Below are 23521 nucleotides of genomic sequence, written 5' to 3' on the forward strand. Positions count from 1 at the left end.
CGGATGGCTATGTGAAGTCTTTACTATCTGCTGAAGATAGCTAATGGCTATGTAAAGTTAATGCTATACACCGGGGTTAGCTGATGGCTCTGTGAAGTTATTCTCACCTACTAAAGGGAAACAGGACATTTCGCATCCCTACCATTTCACCCCCTACATGCTGAACTGCTGAATATAGTGCTCACACACCACGTATCTACTAAAGGGAAACAGGACACTTCGCCTACCTGACATTTCTCCCCCTATATGCTGAACTGCTAAATACAATCCCAACCCACCGAATTAGTTATGGTTAGGGTTTAGGGTTTGGACTTAGGGTAATGGTTTAGGGTTTAGGATATTCGGGTTGGGTTAAGGTTTTCAGAGCGTACGGGTAGGGGCGCTGCTTGTGGTTAGGGTTTTGGTTTGGGACTTGGGTTAAGATTTACAGTTATAGGGCTTAGGGTTAGGGTTAAAGGTTAGGGTGAGGGCTACGGCCCTATATCAATTGTCAACTTGATACAGTATTTGCCAATCTAGAAATGGTCATATAAAGTCATTGTTATCTATTATAATGCTGATGGCTATGTAAAGTCATATTTATTTACTGAGGTTGCTGATGGCTATGTGAAGTAATTGCTATCTACTGAAGATAGCTGATGGTTATGTAAAGACAGTGCTATCAAATGATAGCAGATTGTTATGTGAAGTCATTGCTATCTACTGAAGATTATATTTCATATTTTATTTCATTGTGGCATTTTCCCAGGGGCGTTGAACCTCCTTGATATACGAGGGCCATTCAAAAGTTCTACCTCCACTCTTATAACTTCTGTCCTGTATAAAATGATAGCTTCTTCAAGCTTAGCATAATTGTACATCTAAATGTTACCTACACTGTTTTTTATACATTTTCCATATTTTTGTAGGTGAACTCATAACGAAAGTAAGATTTCATATGCCGGAAACGATATAAAGTCGTAAACATTTAAATGAAAATAATGTGTGTATTCCTCTTAGGAGATTAGATCGATATACAAGTGTTATGATTAGGTAAAAAAAAAAGTTGTTGTGTTGCCATCCGCGACCGGGTCAAAATCGCGAAAATAATTATGGGCCCGGTTTATGTTGGGTTTAAAAAAACAAATTAAACAAATTTAAAAAAAATTAAATAAGTAAACTAAGAGTTAATTGTGAAGGGCCTTGATATTATTTACTTCAATAAAATAGTCAACATCGGGTAGAAAATACAGCCGATATTATGCATTTGCCTCTCTTCACTCATGTTACTGTGAAATAGTAGGTATCAAATGGTTGAGTTGGTTAAAACAATCCGGCCGGCTGTACCACCAGATTTTAGGCTTGGGAGGGCAAGACAACAATTTAGTTTTTTTGGCCTAATATGCTAGCATATTATAACTGAAACAACATCAAATGTGTAACCAAACATCAACAATACCAGTTATAAAAATGTATCTTATGTTTAAAAACATATCCCAACATCCAATTCTTTTCGGTAAATCCCATAAGCCTTTGCGAGTACACCTGAGATGTCGTTACTTGACGTCACGTCGACTTATACAATATCGCAGTAACGATGTTTGCTAAACGATGTTCGGATCGGCCTGACGCGTACTGAAGTCAAATGACGACATATCAGGTGTAATCGCAAAAGGCTTATGGGTTCACCGAAAAGATCAATTACACGAAATAGACACTGAAGTAATAATTTAGCAAGATTGAAAAATACGTGCGTGTCCGATTACCCTCCGCACCACACCCTAAATCAGCACCAATGGAGTATCGCCCTGGGGCAGAGTGGCAAGTTCCCCTCTCCTGCTCAGTCGACAGAAATGTGAAAAAAATACAGTTTGCAATTTCCTTTTGGTTTATTTTAGACTTAAAATTAACCCCATTTTGAGCCATGTCAATGTCCTGTTTTCTAAAAGGACTGTACGCTAAACATTAAATTGGCCTCATGTGCTTTTCATATTTGTCAACAATGTAGGCCTAAATATTATACCCAAATTTTCACAAAATACAGTCCGAAATTGAATCAAGCGCCGATAAAATTTCGGAAGCGGTGGTCTCACAGGGCTGTCATTTTTTTTTTCTTCTAAAGGGGTGGGGTCATTATGTCCGACCAGAGTCCATTTTGTTTACGGCCGCCCTGTCTCTCTCCGTTTTCTCTTTTCTCCTTCCCCTCTTCTTTATACGTTAACCATCACGTTCTTTCTTTGTTTAGGCCTATATCTCTACATTTTCTCTCCTTTTATTCGTTCTTCTATGCAATTTATTCCCGCGTTTCATCACAGTCCACCGGCTTTCTTTTGGACCCTTCTACACTCGGATCCGTGGATAATGACTGGTAATGAAGACTATGTAACATTATTAATCAGTTCAATGTTTGGTTACTGGTTACTGGGTTTTCGATTACAATTTGTTTTCGTTAAAAGAAATAATAGTGTCTGTCAATCATTACACTACAATTTGTATTTCTAGGGCTGTTTGATTTCTTCAAATAAAGTAAATCCCCTGGCCCTCTATAATTACGCACAAAAGATCGCCGCATGATCCGACAGTGTGTGTAATCATTGACATTGATTTGTGGAGAAAGAAGAATGGATTTTGGCACGGAGTAGGCCTATTTTAGAAGCGGAATTTGAAACTGGGCGGGTTAATGGGGTTACAGAACTTTTTGTTCATAGGTCGTATGTAATTATGTATCGTTCCATTATCCAAAGACGGAACCGAACCAAGATTGTGGGACAGCCCAGGACACTCTGTGTGGGACTGAACACATCTCACACAACACTCATCTCAAAGTTTGTTCGGTGCATCATGCAGTTATTGTTGCCTACATGTATGTACACAACACAGGGGCAATCACAATAGGCAATTGACCCCTACTGGTAGCGCTGTGTTGTAGATATAGGAGATGAACTAGTTAGCGTCATATATCAAAAAGTATAAAAGCTATGATTTAGTACTTGCTCTATGTTTCAATTACTTATTCTTTTCAAAATTTCTGAATTTTCGACCCGGTACATGCTTCAATAACGAGGGACCATACATTTGTATGAGAAAGAAATCCTACCATCTATATCCAAACTCCCATGTTATTCCAATGCACATTTTGCTTCACCGGACCGCCCTGGCTTGGTTGCATTTGGAAGAGGGGTGTCACGAAACCGTAATAGGTACAAACTTAGTACTTTCTGTCAATCAAGTATGGTTTATTCTCTACATGTCAATATTTAAATCATTAGCATAGTCCTTATAATAACGGGGGACCACCTTGATGAGTAAATGACAGCAAACCATTGCAAAATACCCCAAAACTCGGTCAGTGGAGCTCCGCCCGTACATGTCAATAGCGTCATTATCGATTGGATTAGTCGACCGTAGCGGTCTTGGATTTATATTATCACGTGGTAATAAATTTGCATTGGACAATCGATAATGGTTTAGTACTGCATATCTCGGTTTAATCTTCACTAAGCGGGTTTATGGTTGGAAAGGTCACGGTGAATTTGTCGTGGACAATACTGCACTATGGTTTTAACAAGCGATTTGTTACACGGGTATTGCTTCAGCTGGCTTCGCCGCTAAAAAATATCAGAATAAAACAATTTTTTTACATTAACACCTACAAATGGAATAATTTTTGTCTATGATTAATATTAATGGGATATCAAATGAAGTCGAACCATGAAACCAAAAAATCCTATAAACCCCATTTTTTTGACATGCAAACCTCCAAACGCATAACATAACAAAATCTGTGAACTTGTACTCCTAGGGCCTAGGGCAAAGGATAAAAAGCCCATATTTGCAAGACTATCCTTGACTTCAAGGTAAAACAAACATACTCATGTTACCCTCGGGCCATGGGCTGGCCTGGTGTCAGATCTTACCCAGGGAAAGATGACATTCCAATATGCGCCTTTAAAAGAAATAGTCGGTACTTTCTGTTTCTTCAATAAATAAATATTAATTAGAGATCAAATCAAGTAACTCCTTGCGAAAAAAATCCGGATAAAAGAACTTTTCCGACAGGGTAACCTCCAAAACGCATAACGTAACAAAAAATTAGACCCCCACTTGATTTTTTTTTTTTCTTCTATAAATATTAACTGGAGGTCAGGTCATGTCCATATTTGCGATAAATTCCGGGTAAAAAGACCTTTCCGCCGGCGTAACCTCCAAAACGCATAAAAATGTAAAGAGCCCAATACGTAACAAAAAAATAGACCCACTCGAATTTTTTTCTTTCTTCGATAAATATTAACTGGAGGTCATGTCATGTCCATATATGCGAAAAAATCCCGATAAAAGAGCTTTTCCAACTGTGTAACCTCTAAAACGCATAAAAAAGTATACTGCCCAATACGTAACAAAAAATTAGAACCACTCGAATTTTTTTTTCTTTCTTCGATAAATATTAACCGGAGGTCAAGTCATGTCCATATATGCAAAGAAATCCGGATAAAAGAGCTTTTCCGACAGAGTAACCTCCAAAACGCATAAAAAATGTATAGAGCCCAATACGTAACAAAAAATTAGACCCACTCGATTTTTTTTTCTTTCTTCAATAAATATTAACCGGAGATAAAGTCATGTCCATATATGAGAAAAAATCCGGATAAAACAGCTTTGCCGACAGTGTAACCTCCAAAACGAATACAAAATATACAGAGCCCAATACGTAACAAAAAATTAGACCCACTCGAATTTTTTTTTTCTTTCTTCGATAAATATTAACTAGAGGTCAAGTCATGTCCATATATGCGAAAAAATTCCGAATAAGAGCTTTTCCGACAATGTAACCTCCAAAACGCATTACAATGTAGAGAGCCCAATACGTAACAAAAAATTAGACCCACTCGAATTTTTTTCTTTCTTCGATAAATATTAACCGGAGGTCAAGTCATGTCCATATATGCGAACAAATCCGGATAAAAGAGCATTTCCGACAGTGTAACCTCCAAAACGCATAAAAAATGTATAGAGCCCAATACGTAACAAAAAATTAGACCCACTCGAATTTTTTTCTTTCTTCGATAAATATTAACTAGAGGTCAAGTCATGTCCATATATGCGAAAAAATCCGGATAAAAGAGCTTTTCCGACAGTGTAACCTCCAAAACACATAAAAAAATGTATAGAGCCCAATACGTAACAAAAAATTAGACCCACTCGATTTTTTTTCTTTCTTCGATAAATATTAACTGGAGGTCAAGTCATGTCCATATATGAGAAAAAATCCGGATAAAAGAGCTTTTCCGACAGTGTAACCTCCAAAACGCATAAAAAATGTATAGATCCCAATACGTAACAAAAAATTAGACCCACTCGAATTTTTTTCTTTCTTGATAAATATTAACCGGATGTCAAGTCATGTCCATATATGAGAAAAAATCCGAATAAAAGAGCTTTTCCGACAGTGTAACCTCCAAAACGCATAACGTAACAAAAAATTAGACCCGCTCGATTTTTTTTCTTTCTTCGATAAATATTAACTGGAGGTCAGGTCATGTCCATATATGCGAAAAATCCCGATAAAAGAGTTTTTCCGACAGTGTTACCTCAAAAACGCATACAAAATATACAGAGCCCAATACGTAACAAAAAAATTAGACCCACTCGAATTGTTTTCTTTCTTCGATAAATATTAACCGGAGGTCATGTCATTTCCATATATGCGAAAAAATCCGGATAAAAGAGCTTTTCCGACAGTGTAACCTCCAAAACACATAAAAATGTATGGAGCCCAATACGTAACACAAAATTAGACCCACTCGAATTGTTTTATTTCTTCGATAAATATTAACCGGAGGTCAAGTCATTTCCATATATGCTTGATATATCAAGTCATTTCCGGATAAAAGAGCTTTTCCGACAGTGTAACCTCCAAAACACATAAAAATGTAAAGAGCCCAATAGGCCTACGTAACAAAAAATTAGACCCACTCCAATTTTTTTCTTTGATCGATAAATATTAACTGGAGGTCAGGTCATGTCCATATATGAGAAAATCCGGCTAAAAGAGCTTTACCGACCGTGTAACGCATAAAGAATGTATAGAGCCCAATACGTAACAAAAAATTAGACCCACCTGATTTTTTTTCTTTCTTCGATAAAATATTAAATGGAGGTCAGGTCATGTCCATATATTCGAAAAAATCCGAATAAAAGAGCTTTTCCGACAGTGTAACCTCCAAAACGCATAAAAAAATGTAAAGAGCCCAATACGTAACAAAAAATGAGACCCACTCGAATTTTTTTCTTTCTCCGATAAATATTAACTGGAGGTCAGCTCATGTCCATATATGCGAAAAAATCCGGATAAAAGAGCTTTACCGACAGTGTAACCTCCAAAACACATAAAAAAGGTATAGAGCCCAATACGTAACAAAAAATTAGACCCACTCGAATTTTTTTTCTTTCTTCGATAAATATTAACTGGAGGTCAGCTCATGTCCATATATGCGAAAAAATCCGGATAAAAGAGCTTTACCGACAGTGTAACCTCCAAAACACATAAAAAATGTAGGCCTATATAGCCCAATACGTAACAAAAAATGAGACCCACTCGAATTGTTTTCTTTCTTTGATAAATATTAACCGGAGGTCAAGTCATTTCCATATATGCGAAAAAATCCGGATAAAAGAGCTTTTCCGACAGTGTAACCTCCAAAACACATAAAAATGTATAGAGCCCAATACGTAACAAAAATTAGACCCACTCGAATTGTTTTCTTTCTTCGATAAATATTAACCGGAGGTCAAGTCATTTCCATATATGCGAAAAAAATCCGGATAAAAGAGCTTTTCCGACAGTGTAACCTCCAAAACACATAAAAAATGTAAAGAGCCCAATACGTAACAAAAAATTAGACCCACTCGAATTTTTTTCTTTCTTCGATAAATATTAACTGGAGGTCAGGTCGTGTCCATATATGCGAAAAATCCGGATAAAAGAGCTTAACTGACCGTGTAACGCATTAAGAATGTATAGAGCCCAATACGTAACAAAAAAGTAGACCCACTCGAATTTTTTTCTTTCTTCGATAAATATTAAACTCAGGTCATGTCCATATATGCAAAAAAATCCGGATAAAAGAGCTTTTCCGACAGTGTAACCTCCAAAACGCATAAAAAATGTAAAGAGCCAATACGTAACAAAAAATTAGACCCACTCGAATTTTTTTTTTTCTTCGATAAATATTAACTGGAGGTCAGCTCATGTCCATATATGCGAAAAAATCCGGATAAAAGAGCTTTACCGACAGTGTAACCTCCAAAACACATAAAAAATGTATAGAGCCCAATACGTAACAAAAAATTAGACCCACTCGAATTTTTTTCTTTCTTCGATAAATATTAACTGGAGGTCAGCTCATGTCCTATATGCGAAAAAATCCGGATAAAAGAGCTTTACCGACAGTGTAACCTCCAAAACACATAAAAAAATGTATAGAGCCCAATACGTAACAAAAATTTGAACCAATCGAATTTTTTTTTCTTCGATAAATATTAACTGGAGGTCAGCTCATGTCCATATATGCGAAAAAATCCGGATAAAAGAGCTTTTCCGACAGTTTAACCTCCAAAACGCATAAAAAATGTATAGAGCCCAATACGTAACAAAAAGAATCCAGCCGAAAAACACTGACAAATATTTTGTTCTAAAAATACTCAAAATGACTCTAGAAAGAGTCACAAATGACTCAAAATGAGTTACTGGGTCAATATAAAGTAATTCTATAACATAAACACGCACTAATAACCATAATTTGCTTTAAAAATAACCAGAGCCCAATACGTAACAAGAAAAATTATATGTCTAAAGAAAAAACACTGTCAAATTTTTTTCTAGAAGACTCAAAATTACTCAAAATGAGTTACTGAGTCAATATAAAGTAATTCTATAACAAAAACATGCACCTAATAACCATAATCAGCTTTGTTCTAGAATTATTCAAAATGACTCAAAATGAGTTACCGGGTCAATATAAAGTAAGTTTATAGCAAACAAAAAATACAACTAAGCACCACAATAACCAGAGACCAATACGTAACAAAAAAATTCTAAGTCTTAGAGAAAAAACACTGTAAAAAATAATTTTCTAGAAAGACTCAAAATGACTCAAAAGGATTTACTGAGTCAATATAAAGTAATTCTATAACAAAAACATGCACCTAAAACCCATAATTTGCTTTAAAAATAACCAGAGCCCAATACGTAACAAAAAATTCTAAGTCTAGAGAAAAAACACTGTCAAATTGTTTTTTCTAGAAAGACTCAAAATGACTCAAAAGGATTTACTGAGTCAATATCAATGAGGTAGAAAGGATAGAGTGCCCTGCTCGCCGAATCTGTGAAGCAGGTTTGGGTCCCGGTTTGGGTGCTGTATAGATCACAAAGTTGAACAAATCATGTATTAAAACGCATTGAATTTCCCAGTATACCATTGTCTTTATCAAAAAATTGCTGAATTATAAAGGCAAACACGCCTGAATCTGGTATTTCATCAGTGTTGCCACGCTAAACAACTCTACCACTTTACGAAATTTCGCCTTCAGTCGCCGTTCCTGTAGCGCCGCATGGCAACGGGCGAATGAACTAGATTTAGGAGCGTGCTTGCCTTTATTATTCAGCAATTTTTGATAAAAAATGGTACACAGTAAAGTTGAATATGCTAAAACAAGTAATTTATTTAATTTTATTAATCCATACATGCTAGAGTAAATTCAGTTTCCATTTTAGTTGTATTTGATGCTGATTTTGTTAGGTCCCTTCATTTCATAATGGCTTATTCAGTGTGTGATTGTCAATGATGCGGCAACGTACCAGCTCGAGCTCAGCGATCTATGTTTTTCTACGTCATTGGTCAATATAAAGTAATTCTATAACAAAAACATGCACCTAAAACCCATAATTTGCTTTAAAAATAACCAGAGCCCAATACGTAACAAAAACATTCTAAGTCTAGAGAAAAAACACTGTCAAAATTTTTTTTCTAGAAAGACTCCAAATGACTCAAAAGGATTTACTGAGTCAATATAAAGTAATTCTATAACAAAAACATGCATTTAATCATGATAATGTCCTTTTAAAATAACCAGAGGCCAATACGTAACAAATAAATTCCAAGTCTAGAGATAAAACACTGTCAATATATTTTGTTCTAGAAAGACTCAAAATGAGTTACTGGGTCAATATAAAGTACTTCTATAAAAACACATGCACATAATATCCATAATTTGCTTGAAAAACAACCGGAGCCCAATACGTAACAAAAAAAATATAGAGCCCAATACGTAACAAAAACCACTACAGAGGGAGGGAGTATGAATAAAGTAATTTTAATCAAATTTTAGTTTTGTTACGTATTGGGCGGGATGAATTATTTTTTGCCACTTTTTGTTCTAGGTAGAAGAGGTTGAGCCCAGTACGTATCAAATTGATACGTACTGGGATTTTGTTACGTATTGGGCTCTTACAGGCGATGAACTACCACCTGCTGGTGCAGATGCAATTGAATGGAAATGCCTCAATAGGTTAGGGCATGGTGTAGGAAGATGTTATAAGTCAACCTCAGCAAATGGGGATATCGAAAGAATGCAGATGTAACCTGCGATTGTGGAACAGAACTACAAACAATGGAACACCTACTGTGTTGCCCTTAACTGGAGCAAACATGCACAACTGCTGTGTTAGTACTTTACGATGCCAAAAAATGTGTGCAGCACTGGCTGAAACACATCAAAATCTTGTGCCGTGGACATGCTAAGAAGAAGAAGATGCTCTACCAGCGCGTATGATCTTGCATTTAGATAATTAATATTGTTATTGTCGTGTTTGTCTGTTCGTTTTCTTTCTGATGTACATGTGCGGTCTTATTCGTTTTGTTTCCTTATAGTCAGGTACGTACAAAATTGTAATTCAGTTGATTATATTAAGTCATCATTATACAATTATATTTTTTCACAGTGCAATTGTACAATCACATGTAGGGAAGCTGCAATATCATCATGCCGTGATGAAAGGCTTGCGAACAACAGTAGAAACACTGCTTGCAGACAAACGTCGTGAGGTATCCCATGTATCATCGCTATTAAATGCATACAAGGTCCACTCGAATGGCAACAGAACCGATCTGGAACAATCTTGTAGGCAATTGGACTTGCAGGAACAAGAAATATCAGCACAGGAAGACTGCTTAAATCGGGTAAGAATGGTACTCATTGAGAAAACGGATTTAAATTGTTCCTGGAATAACAAACTCATTTTGCCTATACGGTAACACCAACCATGGATCTCACTTAAGTTCTGAAGGAAGGAAAAAATGCTGGGTCGGATTAAATAACACTTTGCCACATATTCAACCTTTCACCAGATATGCCACGGTTTATAGCCACCTCAAACTTGCAAATGAATTCCAATTTACAAATGTAACGATCTATCCTCACTAAACTAATCATCCAGTATCCATCCTCTCAGCATTATATAAACTTCTCGAAAGATCAATTGTGTGTTTACACACCCGACTCATTTCTTTCATCAACACACATAATATCCTAACGAACTCACATTTGATTTTCGTGGCTAGCACACTACGCATTTGGCACTTATACACCTTTTAACACAAATTAAGGAAGCACTAAAGTAACAAACTCGACACTGTTAGTATCTTTTTTTAAAAACGCTCGACTAAACTCGAACACTGGTGTGTGCGACCATATATCCGGACACTGCACTTCGATGGTTCAAAATTAACTCTCTCATCGCCATCGATTCGTCAAAGTTTGCAACACCAACTCCACTCTTATATTATCCTCTTGCGGGTTCCCTCAAGGATCAATCTATCTTGGGACCCCTATTTTACCTTATCCACATACCGGTATATAAATTAAGACATCACTGACACAAACTCCAAAGTTTCATTCATAATAGTGAATATTCTCAGTCATCCAGTCGTTAAAATCACAAAGTTTTGAATTAAATCAAATACTGGAACTTACATACGTTGCGTCTGAAACCATCAGACTTCATCAGGCAACTGACCCGCTGGGCTGGTCATGTGACGAACTGGGCTTTTCTAAAAGCCAACAAGAGCAGGAAAGACCAAAAACAGTCTGATGGTGGTGGTCAACCCAACAAAGCTCGCGTCACAATCCCATATATAGCTGGACTGTCAGAACGTGTAAAGAAACACCTCAAAGCTTTTGGGATTTCCTCGTCGTTTAAGTCAAATAACACCCTTCGTGGCAAGCTCGTTCAAGTAAAGGACAAACAATCAAAAGAAAAACGCTCAAACTTAGTGTATGGATTAGTGTGCGGTGACGCTGATTGTTCTGCTGCCTACGTTGGCGAAACAAAACAAGCCTTGAAAGCTAGACTCAATCAACATAGGAGGCCCAGTTCAAACGAGGCCCAGAACTCCGCCGTGTACCTTCACCTTAAAGACACTGGTCATAATATTGACACCGAGGACGCAGTGATTCTCGATAAGGAGGAACAGTGGCATAGGAGAGGCATCAAGGAAGCCATCTGGGAGAGAGTAGAGCAGCCGTCACTTAACAAGAAAGGGGGACTGAGACACAACTTATCTCACGCATGGGACCGGGCCATCAAGACGATCCCTAGCCGTCTCAAAGTGTCACATGACCAGCCCAGCGGGTCAGTTGCCTGATGAAGTATGATGGTTTCAGACGCAACGTATGTAAGTTCCAGTATTTGATTTAATTCAAAACTTTGTGTTTCATTCATAATCTTTGCAGATGATAATAACTTACTTATTTCCCCACAAGTACATGAATGCCTTGCAAAATATCACTAACACTGAACTTAATAACTTAACAATTGGGTCAAGGTTAACCAGTTTTCTCTTTTTACAGGTCGATATAAAATTCCAGAAGGTGGATCGTCTCATTAGCGAATTGCTACCGAATGTATTTCGTAAAGACCCAATCAAGAAATGGGAAACTGATCAAAAGTGTACTAAAGCAGACAGATGGTTGGTATTTCTATGCGCTATGCTACTTGAAATAAATCATTCTTTGAGAATAAAACATCGTACCTTTTCTATATCTATATTAATGGAGATGCTCTTACCAATGTATCGGAAGATGCGTTGAAATTAGCGTACACGATGTTCGAACACTCGTAACTCTCCAACACTCAAAAAATCTCATTTGAGACTACTTTTAATAATCATGAATCACTATAATAATAATAATAATTTCCATTGCAGCTTAGAACGATTGGAGGTTTATCTAGAAGAGGCACAGAGTATTTTCGAAGCATTCAAAGAGGACAGAAGAACTCCTCGATTGGCCTATAACGATGAACAAGTTCATAAAATGGCACTGTAAGACAATAGATAACATATACGCGTACAAAAAGATCGACTAGCACAAATCAACCGAATTCAAAGTAATGATATCTGGAAAAACAATATGTTGAATGGTAACATCATATTCTATTCAAAAGAATTTAAAATCACCGCTTCTTTAGTCAAATGAAGAGCAACCTATAAAATACCGAGTTCGTGGATTAAAAAAACAACAACAAAATTTGATATTATTAATACTGTTTAACCTGCTCTTTTAGGCAAAAAATGCGTGATATATCAGTTGAAGCAACACAGCTACTACACAGTCATTGTGAGGACAACCTGAAAAAATCCCACGTCAACTTCACCAAATGGCTTTTGTAAGTACAGAGAACAATAGTCATAATAAGCTTTGTTAAATCATTTGTTCTCGTGTAATTGTTTGGAGATTAAACTAGGCTTGTCGTGTTTAACTTTTCTTATTTCTCACAAACTTGAAATTGCTTACCGAGAGGAAGCTTTCGTCCAGTGTTCTCTTGGACGTCTTCAGTCCCAATATATGGCACGTGGGGGCGCTGTTGGCTATTCTGAGCCACCGTCACCAGACGGTGTCAGTCGGCTCAGAAGAGAGTTGTACACGGCGGGCAGGTAGTATCTCCCGGCATCCCTGTTGAGGTCGCTCTTATTAATTCTGATGTGGCAGGCTTCGCGAACCCCACGACCAAACCATGACTCATCCTGGTCGATGATTTTGACCTGTTCGGTGGGAATGTTATGTCCTGTGTTCCTGGCATGTAGCGCTACAGGAGAGGGTTCACGTTTATGCTTGCGACTTCTAACCCCTAGAGGGCGTTTAGTTTCACCGATGTAAATGGCGTTGCACGACTGACAGGCGATGTTATACACAGTGTGGCACCGTTCTTCCTTTCTGATCTTATCCTTAGGAGAAACTAGAAGTTCGCGTAGTGTGTTGCGGGGCTTGAAATGAACTTGGATCCCTTGTTTTGTGAGCACACATCGCAAACCCTCGGACACCCCTCTTGCATAGGGTATATAGTTACATGACCCCTGCTAGAGGGTACAGAGTCATGTTGGTTGCGAGTTGGAGGGTTGTTGGAGTTCGCGATCGCGAAGTGTGACCTTTTGTATCCACTGTGACCCAGTACCTGTCTGATGTGTTCCAGTTCAGCGAAATTGTCCTCTGGGTTAGACACCAAGGTATTAGCACGATATTCTAAAGTTCTGATCACACCTAATTTGTGCTGAAGTGGATGATGTGAGTCCATAGACAGGTACTGGTCAGTGTGTGTCGGCTTGCGATAGATAGTGACCTTGAGAGCGCCATCCTCCTTTCTGTTAATCATGGTGTACAGCATGGCGATTTGTCCGTTCTCCTCGCGCTCGATGGTGAATTTGATGGAAGGCGAGATGTTATTTATGTGCGTGGTGAAAGTATCGACTTGTTGATCTTGAATAACCACGACGGTATCGTCGACATATCCAGCCCAGAACGATGGTGGCGCTGGGTAAGTACTAAGAGCCTGCTGCTCGAACCATTCCATAAATAAGTTCGCTACCAAGGGGGAGACAGGCGAACCCATGGCCGCTCCATTTTCCTGGCGGAAAATGTCTCCTTGAAACATGAAATAGGTGGTGTTAACACAGAAAGTTAACAGTTCCATGATGTTGTTGACTGACAGAGAGGTACGGTCAACGAGAGTAGAGTCATTGTTCAACAATTCGCGAATGATGCGAAGCGTATCAGGTATCGGCGTCTTAGTAAACAAGGCTCTGACGTCATATGACACCATAACATCCCCTGGTCCTAGCGTGAGATTACTGATCTTGTCAACAAAATCAGCCGAGGCTTATTGTCATTATTTTGTTATTATAAGTATCACTATAACTTTACCTAAATAGGAGTCTTTCAGAAACAAGGAATATAATCGACAAACTTGACGAACAAATGGCGCCTCTTGAGAATCAATTAACAGAGCTTCACACCAGCATCAAGCAGGTAAGTATGATTTAGCAGAATGATCATTACCATTATAAATTATGACAATCGCAACTGCCTGACAAATCGGTTGAGTACTCAGTCTGACGAAGGTATCATAGAATACAACTGTTCAACGCATTCTAATGTAGTTTACCACATCCTGGAATACCATTGTTCAACGCATTCTAATGTAGGTTTTCCACATCCTAGAATACCATTGTTAAACGAATTCTAATGTAGTTTTTCTACATCCTGGAATACCATTGTTCAACGCATTCCAATGTAGTTTTACCACATCCTAGAATAACGTTGTTCGACGCATTCTAATGTAGTTTTTCCACATCATGGAATACATTGTTCAACCCATTCTAATGTATTTTACCACATCCTGGAATATAATTGTTCACCGCATTCTAAAAAAAATATTCAATGCATTCTAATGAAGTGTTCCACATCCTGTAATACCATTGCCTTCTGTTGTATTTGTTCAATACCCTGGAATATTATTTTAAATGCATTCTACAGTAGTTTCAAGTCGATTCTATCAAAGTGGCCCGCAGTTTATCCCATTAGCCCGGCCCGGACTTTCGTAAAACTATATTAGAATGCACTGAACAGTGGTATTCCAGAATATGGTAAAACTGCATTAGAATGCGTTGAACAATGGTATTCCACGATGCGGTAAAACTGCATTAGAATGCGTTGAACAGTGGTATTCCAGGACGTGGTAAAACTACGTTAGGATGCGTTGAACAATGGTATTCCAGGATGCGGTAAAACAACGTTAGAATGCGTTGAATAGTGGTAATTCAGGATGTGGTAAAACTATATTAGGGTGCGTTGAATAGTGGTAATCCAGGATGTGGTAAAACTATATAAGAATGCGTTGAACAGTGGTATTCAAGATGCGGGAAAATACATTAAAATGCGTTGAACAGTGTCATTCTAGGATGTGGTAACACTACATTAGAATACGCTGAACAATGGCATTCTAGGATATGGTAAAACTATATTAGAATTCGCTGAACAATGGTATTTCAGGATGTGGAAAAACTACATTAGAATGCGTTGAATAATGGTATTCCAGGATGTGGAAAACTACATTAGAATGCGTTGAACAACGGTATTCCAGGGCGTGGTAAAACTACGTTAGAATGCGTTGAATATTGGTATTCGAGGATGTGGTAAAACTTCATTAGAATACTTTGAATAATGATATTCCAGGATATGGAAAACCTATATTAGAATGCGTTGAACAATGGTATTCCAGGATATGACAAAACTACATTAGAATGCGTTGAACAACGGTATTCCAGGATGTGGTAAAACTACATTGGAATGCGTTGAACACTGGTATTCCAGGATGCGGTAAAACTAAATTATAATTAGTTGAACAATGGTATTTCAGTATGTGGAAAAACTACATTAGAATGCGTTGAATAATGGTATTCTATGATGTGGTAAAACTACATTAAAATGGGTTGAAAAATGTTATTAAAGGTTGTGGTAAAACTATATTAGAAGATGTTGAATCACGGTATTTTAGAATGTGGTAAAACTACATTAGAATGCATTAAATAATTGGATTACAGGTTGTGGTAAACTATATTTTAATGCATTGAACAGTGGAATTCCTAGATGTGGTAAAACTACATTCGAATGCTTTGAACAATGGTATTCCAGGGTGTGGTAAAAATACATTAGAATGCGTTAAACTGTGGTATTCCAGGATGTGGAAAAAATGCATTAGAATGCGTTAAATAATGGCATTCGAGGATGTGGTAAAACTACATCGGAATACGTTGAACAATGGTATTAGACGATGTGGTAAAACTACATTAGAATGCGTTGAACAATGGAATTCCAGGATGTGGTAAGACTTGATAAGAATGCGTTGAACTGTGATATTCCAGGACGTGGTAAAACTACATTCGAATGCTTTGAACACTGGCATTCCAGGATGCGGTGAAATACGTTAGAATGCATTAAACAGTGGTATTCCAGGATGTGGAAAAACTACATTATAATGGGTTGAATAATTGTATTCCAGAATTTGGTAAAACTACATTAGAAAGCGTTGAACTGTGGTTTTCCAGGATGTGGTAAAATACATGCGTTGAATAATGGCATTCTAGTGGTATTCCAGGATGTGGAAAGCTACATTTGAATGCAAGGCACAATGGTATTCCAGGTTGTGGTAAAAACTACTTTAGAAGGTGTTGAATCCCGATACTCCATTGTGGTAAAAAATACTACATTAGAATGCGTTGAACAATGGTATTCCAGGGTGTGGTAAAACTACATTAGAATGCGTTGAATAATGGAATTCCAGTGTGTGTTAAAACTTCATTAGAATGCATTGAACAGTGGTATTACAGGATATGGTAAATGTACATTAGAATGCGTTGAAGAATGGTATTCTAGAATGTGGTAAAAGTACATTAGAATGCGTTGAATAATGGTATTCCAGGATGTAGTAAAACTACTTTAGAATGCACCGAACATTGGTATTCCAGGATATGGTAAAACTACATTAGAATGCGTTGAACAATGGTATTCCAGGGTGTGGTAAAACTACATTAGAATGCGTTGAACAATGGTATTCCAGGGTGTGGTAAAACTACATTAGAATGCGTTGAATAATGGTATTCCAGGGTGTGGTAAAACTACATTAGAATGCGTTGAACAATGGTATTCCAGGGTGTGGTAAAACTACATTAGAATGCGTTGAATAATGGTATTCCAGGGTGTGGTAAAACTTCACTAGAATGCATTGAACAGTGGTATTACAGGATGTGGAAAGCTACATTAGAATGCAAAGCAAAATGGTATTCCAGGATGTGCACTACATTAGAATGCGTTGAACAGTGGCTTTCCAGGATGTGGTAAAATACATTAGAATGCGTTGTACAATGGTGTTCCAGGATGTGGTAAAGCCACATTAGAATGCGTTGAACAATAAATATATTCCAAGATGTGGAAAGTTACATTAAAATGCTAGGAACAATGGTATTTCAGGATGTGGTGAACAATGGAAAGCTACTTGTGCACTATTTAACACAGAAATCGCCGTGAAATATGTCTCTTGAAATCCTGACATAAATCATGTAAACCATACGTTATTTTTGTTACTTTCGTGTCTTCTCAAACAGGCGGCTGATAAATGGTCACGTGATATTGACGAGACAGTTGCTAAGCTTGGGACTCTTCTTCAAAATTCTCCACGACAATGTCTAAATCAGGTGACTTTACAAACTCTTTTTTATTTTTATCTATAAACATTCTACGCAGCGGCGTAGCTGGGATTTTTTCCAGGGGGTAAGCCTGTATGGGGCGGGGGCCCAAATCCACCAAATTTACCTGCACTTGGGGGGTGAGAGGGGGCAGGGGCCCAAATAATCGTATGGTATTGCATATCGTATGGATTCCCCATTTCTCTGCCCTCCTCCTCTCTCTCTCTCTTTTTCCTCTTTCTCCCCCTTTTCCTCTTTTTTCCTTGAACTAGGGGCGGAGGCCCAAATAGGCAATTTTTGCCAGAGGGGCAATTCCCCCCCCCCTGCCCCCGGCAGCTACGCCACTGATTCTACGAACCTTTTCAAGAACAAATAACTATTTAAGAGACGGTTGAGAACTACTCGGTTATACAGTCATTTTCAGCGTATTTCGTCTATTACTCGTGGAAGGATATTGTCTGTTACACACAAAATGTAATAGTGAATGTTAAAATATTATTATGGCGCCGTGTATATTTTTTTCTAGGATCAAAAGGCAATTGACAATGACCTAGCGACCGATTGTTCCTTGGAAGACCAAATATCACAATACCAATCCATGTCCCCTCTCCATGTCATTGGCGGCGAAGAAGTGCGTGTACTTGAGGTATCCTCGGAGTTCAAGAAAGAGTAAGTCTTGGAGTGCTTATCTTGTAATTCGACTGAGGTTTATTATGCCCTATACCGACAATTAAGGAAATTTGAACTTTTAGATTTTGAAGATTTGTGAATAATATATTATAACATTCCTAGATTAATAGGATCAACTTTAAGTTTATATAATTCATAATTGCTCTGGTTAATTGTATATTCAGATTGGATCGAATGAATCCAGATGACACGAAGGACACAATTGAGCAGAGTCGACAATTGTTGGAGAAGTTGTCATCCTTGACCTGTGACGTCAAACCATTGGACCTATCAGATTTTGAGATAAGTGATGATGAGTACGATGACTTGGGTGGCTGCACGAATGCGAACAAGTTTTAATTTAATACAGGAGCACAGGATTACAGGATGAGAACATATTGACATTGTATATTGTTTACAACAGAATATCATTATCCTTGTTAGGATATACCCGCTAGATCACTGCTGGGGGTAGTTGACTCAGATTGTAGGGTACGTTTTTCGCTAGAGGCCACAAAAGGTCACACAGGGTAAAAAATTGAAAATGCTTCGATTTTGTTGAAAGGTATGTCAAATTACTCGTCTGATGACAAGGATAACTTGGATGACAAAATGTATAGTTTGTATTATATCACTCATACATAAATTCTAGACAGTTCATTGGTTGATTACCATTTGTCATTTTTACTATCACCCTCTCCGTGTGATAGTCTTTACCATCATAGTGCTCTGCCGTAGTGCGGCTGCGCCAAGCCGTGCGCCGACTCTTGGACTCGCCGATTTAGTTATGGGGTGGACTCCAAAATGTGAAGTATATCACGGCAAAACATGGTGTTATGTTGATGAAAAAATGTATTTCATACCTTAAATAGTATTTTAGTAATAGAATTTATGCATGAGTGATATAAAACAAATATTAACTGTCTTAAATTCGTGTAATGGTCGAAATATAATCACTCGGTGAAAGATGCATTGTTCCATTCCACTCGCCGTTCCGGCTCGTGGAATGGAACAATCCATCTTTCACCTCGTGATTATATTTCGACCATCACACTCATAGACAGTTAATATTTGTATAGTATCTACAACCTATCGTTATTGAGCTTATTCTACATAAACCTCATTTTTAGACATGTTTTTGGTTGTACGGGATCAAAATTTCAACTTATTCTGATTTGGGCAAAAATGGTGGCAAATTGCTCAACTTGATATAAGAACCAAGAAACGGAATAGAACTTACCTTCTGAACTGTTTATTTTATTTGATATATGCAATGGAAGTCAGCGATCAACAATGGCCTATGGTCACCCAATGGCATTTGACCTTGTTTGCACTCTATCTCAGTAAGTGAACACAGTAGATAGGCAAAACTATTCTTTTTCTAATCAGCTGCACAAACAATTTGCTACTATTTTTGCCCAAATCAGAGAGTGTTGAAATTTTAATCCATGTACAACCAAAAACATGTCATTTAGCCTAAAAATGATGTTTTTGTAGGACAACTCAATAACTAATTTTCAATTTTCATACACCGTTATTTTGGTACCAATGTATAGCTATGAATCTCCTCTACCCAGTAATACCAAAATAATAAAAAGTATAAACATTCCCCACATAATGTCGCTATGACGTCACAATGTGAGGGCTATGTATTCTGGCTATGTACAAAAGCATAGGCAAAATTAATTTTTGGCTAAAAGTTCTACAAAAATATAAAAGAAAATGAATATTTTTACATTATAGTAACAAGTAAAAAGTCAGTAGCTCTTGAAATAATTTTACAAGACCGAAATGAAAATCGTTGATTTTACTGTATACTATACCAATGGTGGGCCTCACCACAACCCCCACTATCGTTATCTTATGGCCGGTCCTACCCCCAGGTAAGGTGCTGGGGTAAAAAATTTATCACTGACATGAGCGAAAAGGATGGATCTACGATTAGCTTAGGTCGTTTGGGCGTAAACGCGTGGGTTTTTTAGGACGGATAAAAAAATCTTGGGGTGGGGTGGGGTAGGGTTCTAGGGTTAAGCATTTCGAGATAATGAAGTTATGTCCTTTCAGCCACGACAGGAATCCAACAGTCCAACATTGGCAAAGTAAACTGTAACCTTTTGTAATATATTGTAAAAATGATTATAACGTATGCTTGATTATTGAAATACTAGAACTCATTTATTAATTATCCACTAAACTGGCAAATGATAAGAATACTTGTAAAAAAAGAACATTGTGTTAAAACTTGGAAAGCCGTTAGAAATATTTCGGGTTTGTTCAGTTAATTTCTAATTGGATGTTTCGTCGTTCACGAAACTTTGCCCATTTGTTTACAAGACAAACAGACTTGTATCAAATGTAATGTGGTTTTAAGTGTTTATTCTATAGATTCGAGTTAAGGTGTTCAATACTGTATTAATTTTTATCTTTGGGGCAAAGTGCAATTTGTATATACTATTATGGAACATGTTTTCTGTTGCCTTGGCACTGGGGCACTCGCGCAATCTGGACCGCATATTCGTGATAATGAAAATGCCAAGATTGCATTTTTTTATTTATAGGCTACAAAATTATTTCGTAGCCTTTCAGTGCATATGATGGATGCAAACCTTAAGTTAAAAAGGTAATTTTGAAAAGGTAAGGTGTTGATACCGTGATCTTGTGGAAAGTGCCTGGAGGAGGGGAAGTAACGGGCAGTCTGTTTAGCAACCATAATGTGCCTCAATATCCTAAACCCCAACCCTAAAGCTCCCTAACACTAACCCTTAGGGTTAGTGTTATTGCAGCCCATTATGATTGCAGAAAGAAATTAAGCTGGCCGAACAAGGTGTGTATGTTCTTGCTACAGATTTCTTGGCAGAATCACAGGTGCAGATCACGTGAGTCTCTTCAGTGTCTCGAGATATTGAAGTCAAATCTTGTCAGGCACAACAGAAATCGAACAATCCATAACATTGGTAAATTAACCCGTAACGTCTGTAAAAATGTATAGGGTAATATATTGTAACATTATTATAATGTATGTTCATGATTGGATATGAATTGCGAAATATGCCGGGGAAATATGAAACAAAAGCGGTGAAGGTGTGCATAATTGAGCGGATATGGGTTAAAAGCAATATCTGTGGCAATATGTAAATTCCAATAAACAATCCGCAAAAAGAAGTGGAATTTGTACGAGGGTCATTCAAAAAGTTCTGCGACCATCATCACGTCTCTGTTATCGTACGTGCCAGGATATTGAAATTAACCATGATTATACTCTCAAATCTAGGCTACAAAATAAAAGTTATTCGATGACTACAGATTTGGTACGTCAGTAACGAGTAAAAACTGAAGCCGAAAGTTTAGTAAGCATCATATTGTAGCTTTGGATAATCTCCGTAAAAATGTTTAGAAGATGCTGTTGTCTAACTGCTTACTCAGAATAAATAGTTTGTTGTTCCTATTTGAGCTCCCTGACATGCAAGACATGTCTTGGGACTTCAAAATCATCGAAGGGTGCAAAACATTGGCCAGATTTCTACCAGGCCACGTTTAAGGATATTTCGTTATTACGTCCTTGAATGCATGCGTTGAACGGATGCATCTTGACGTGGAAATAAGATGAACAGTTTGTATACCGTATATATGAACTACTTACAAAATAAAAGAACAGTGCATACGACTATTTGATTTTAACTTAAAGCCTTAATGTACGATATTTTTTTCAGAATATATCTTTATTTTTTCAAACCGATTTTTTGGCATATTTGTAATACTTACACATGTTCCAACTTACGTCTATGAGCAAACTGTTAAATTCGCCCTTGTAGTAAAACGGGATGATTTTCTGTTGGTCCGACATATTATCATAATATTTCAGATTATGATGATATGTCGGAACGATCGCAATTCTTAATCTCCTACGAAGCCAGTTTGGTTACGCTCCCTCCACACATGTGTGGAGGGTGCATAACCAAACTGGCTGCGTAGGAGACTAACTTTGAGGCCGCACTCGGCGTCCTAATCCAAAAAGTGCGAGATATTTCGAGTGATAGAGGTGAAGTTTATGATGTTATTTCTTTGCAAATTTCCAATGTTTATCGCGTCCAAATGTATTGGGAACTTTCATAATGATCTCATATTATCATTTTGGAATGTTAGAAAAACAATTATCAAGCACGAATCAACATGATCAAACTCATACTGACCATAAAAACGAATAAAAAACAGCCGGCTCTCAACACGCGATATTCAAAATTCCCGCGCCGAAATTGTCTAGGGCAATGACGTCATAGTAATTTGTGCTCAAATGTCGTCAGCCTTGTATTACTGGGACGTGATTGCCACAGGCATTTTCGGTTTCCGGGAAGTTTAAATATCGCGTGGTGAGAGACTGGTTCTATTCTGAACATGTATCGGTTTATCGGTTTTGTTGTGCAAAAGACACAATACCTAGTAAAACTGTACTACCTGGATATTGATTAAATTATTGAAACAGAAATAAAGCAATTAAATAATTTTCAGAATTATCCCTGAAGATGAGAACAGGAAGATAGTCCATATAGACTTCTTCAAATTGTTCGAACAATGTGTCCTGGCATCTTGGTGTAGATTAGTCATCCAGTAAATAACATAAACTCCTCAACAAAAGTTTGGAAAGTTTTTTCAAGCATCTGTATCTCCAATTATTTGTGACATATTCATATCGTGTTGCATATCACTGGATAGCTACAAATTTCCCTTTACAATGACACCCCATTTGAAACAACAATATTTTTCATGGCTGAGTACACGCCTTGTGAATGTAGTGGGGTCTCAAACAGAATTTGCCAAATTGACCAATATTCTGTGCTCAAACAAAGCTAGCCACTATAATACCTCAATAGCGGGTAGAAAAACCACAGGCAGCCACAATAGTCAGGCACATTCTCCTCATGCTGCTCACCGACCCGGTTACACGTTACTGTGGGATGGAATTCCATTCTTCAACAAGGATTCGTCGCAGGTCATGCATGCAATGTGGTTGCATATGGGCTTCTCTGGCACGCACAACACGATCAAGCTGGTCCCACAAGTGTTCAATTGGGTTGAAGTCTGGCCCCGGGGCTGGCCTGATGGCAGGCCATCTTGACTCTACTTCCATATTCTGTAGGTAGTCGTTGACTACCGTGGCTATGTGGGTCGAGCGGTGTCATCTTGGAGGGGAGGATTGCATTAGGTCCCAGATTGTGAAGTTATGGGATTGCAGCTTGCTGCACAAAATTATGGTCAATTTGGCAAATTCCTTTTGAGACCCCACTACATTCACAAGGCGT

The 23521-nt window shown here is 37.7% G+C and overlaps 1 protein-coding gene across 1 annotated transcript in view; it reads left to right on the plus strand.

Moving 5' to 3' along the window:
* Positions 1-21891, plus strand: part of LOC140148211 (inhibitor of nuclear factor kappa-B kinase subunit epsilon-like) — a 48172-nt gene extending 26281 nt beyond the window's left edge. The window contains exons 11-18 of the mRNA XM_072170077.1: positions 9980-10217; positions 11887-12005; positions 12243-12359; positions 12602-12703; positions 14244-14340; positions 17475-17564; positions 18082-18224; positions 18410-21891. Coding sequence (XP_072026178.1) covers positions 9980-10217; positions 11887-12005; positions 12243-12359; positions 12602-12703; positions 14244-14340; positions 17475-17564; positions 18082-18224; positions 18410-18584 — 1081 coding nt within the window. The 3' untranslated portion in view covers positions 18585-21891. The remainder of the gene's footprint in view (positions 1-9979; positions 10218-11886; positions 12006-12242; positions 12360-12601; positions 12704-14243; positions 14341-17474; positions 17565-18081; positions 18225-18409) is intronic.
* The last annotated feature ends 1630 nt before the right edge of the window (positions 21892-23521 follow it).

This window comes from Amphiura filiformis, chromosome 3 (genome assembly GCF_039555335.1).
Source record: "Amphiura filiformis chromosome 3, Afil_fr2py, whole genome shotgun sequence".
In the NCBI taxonomy this organism is placed as follows: domain Eukaryota; kingdom Metazoa; phylum Echinodermata; class Ophiuroidea; order Amphilepidida; family Amphiuridae; genus Amphiura; species Amphiura filiformis.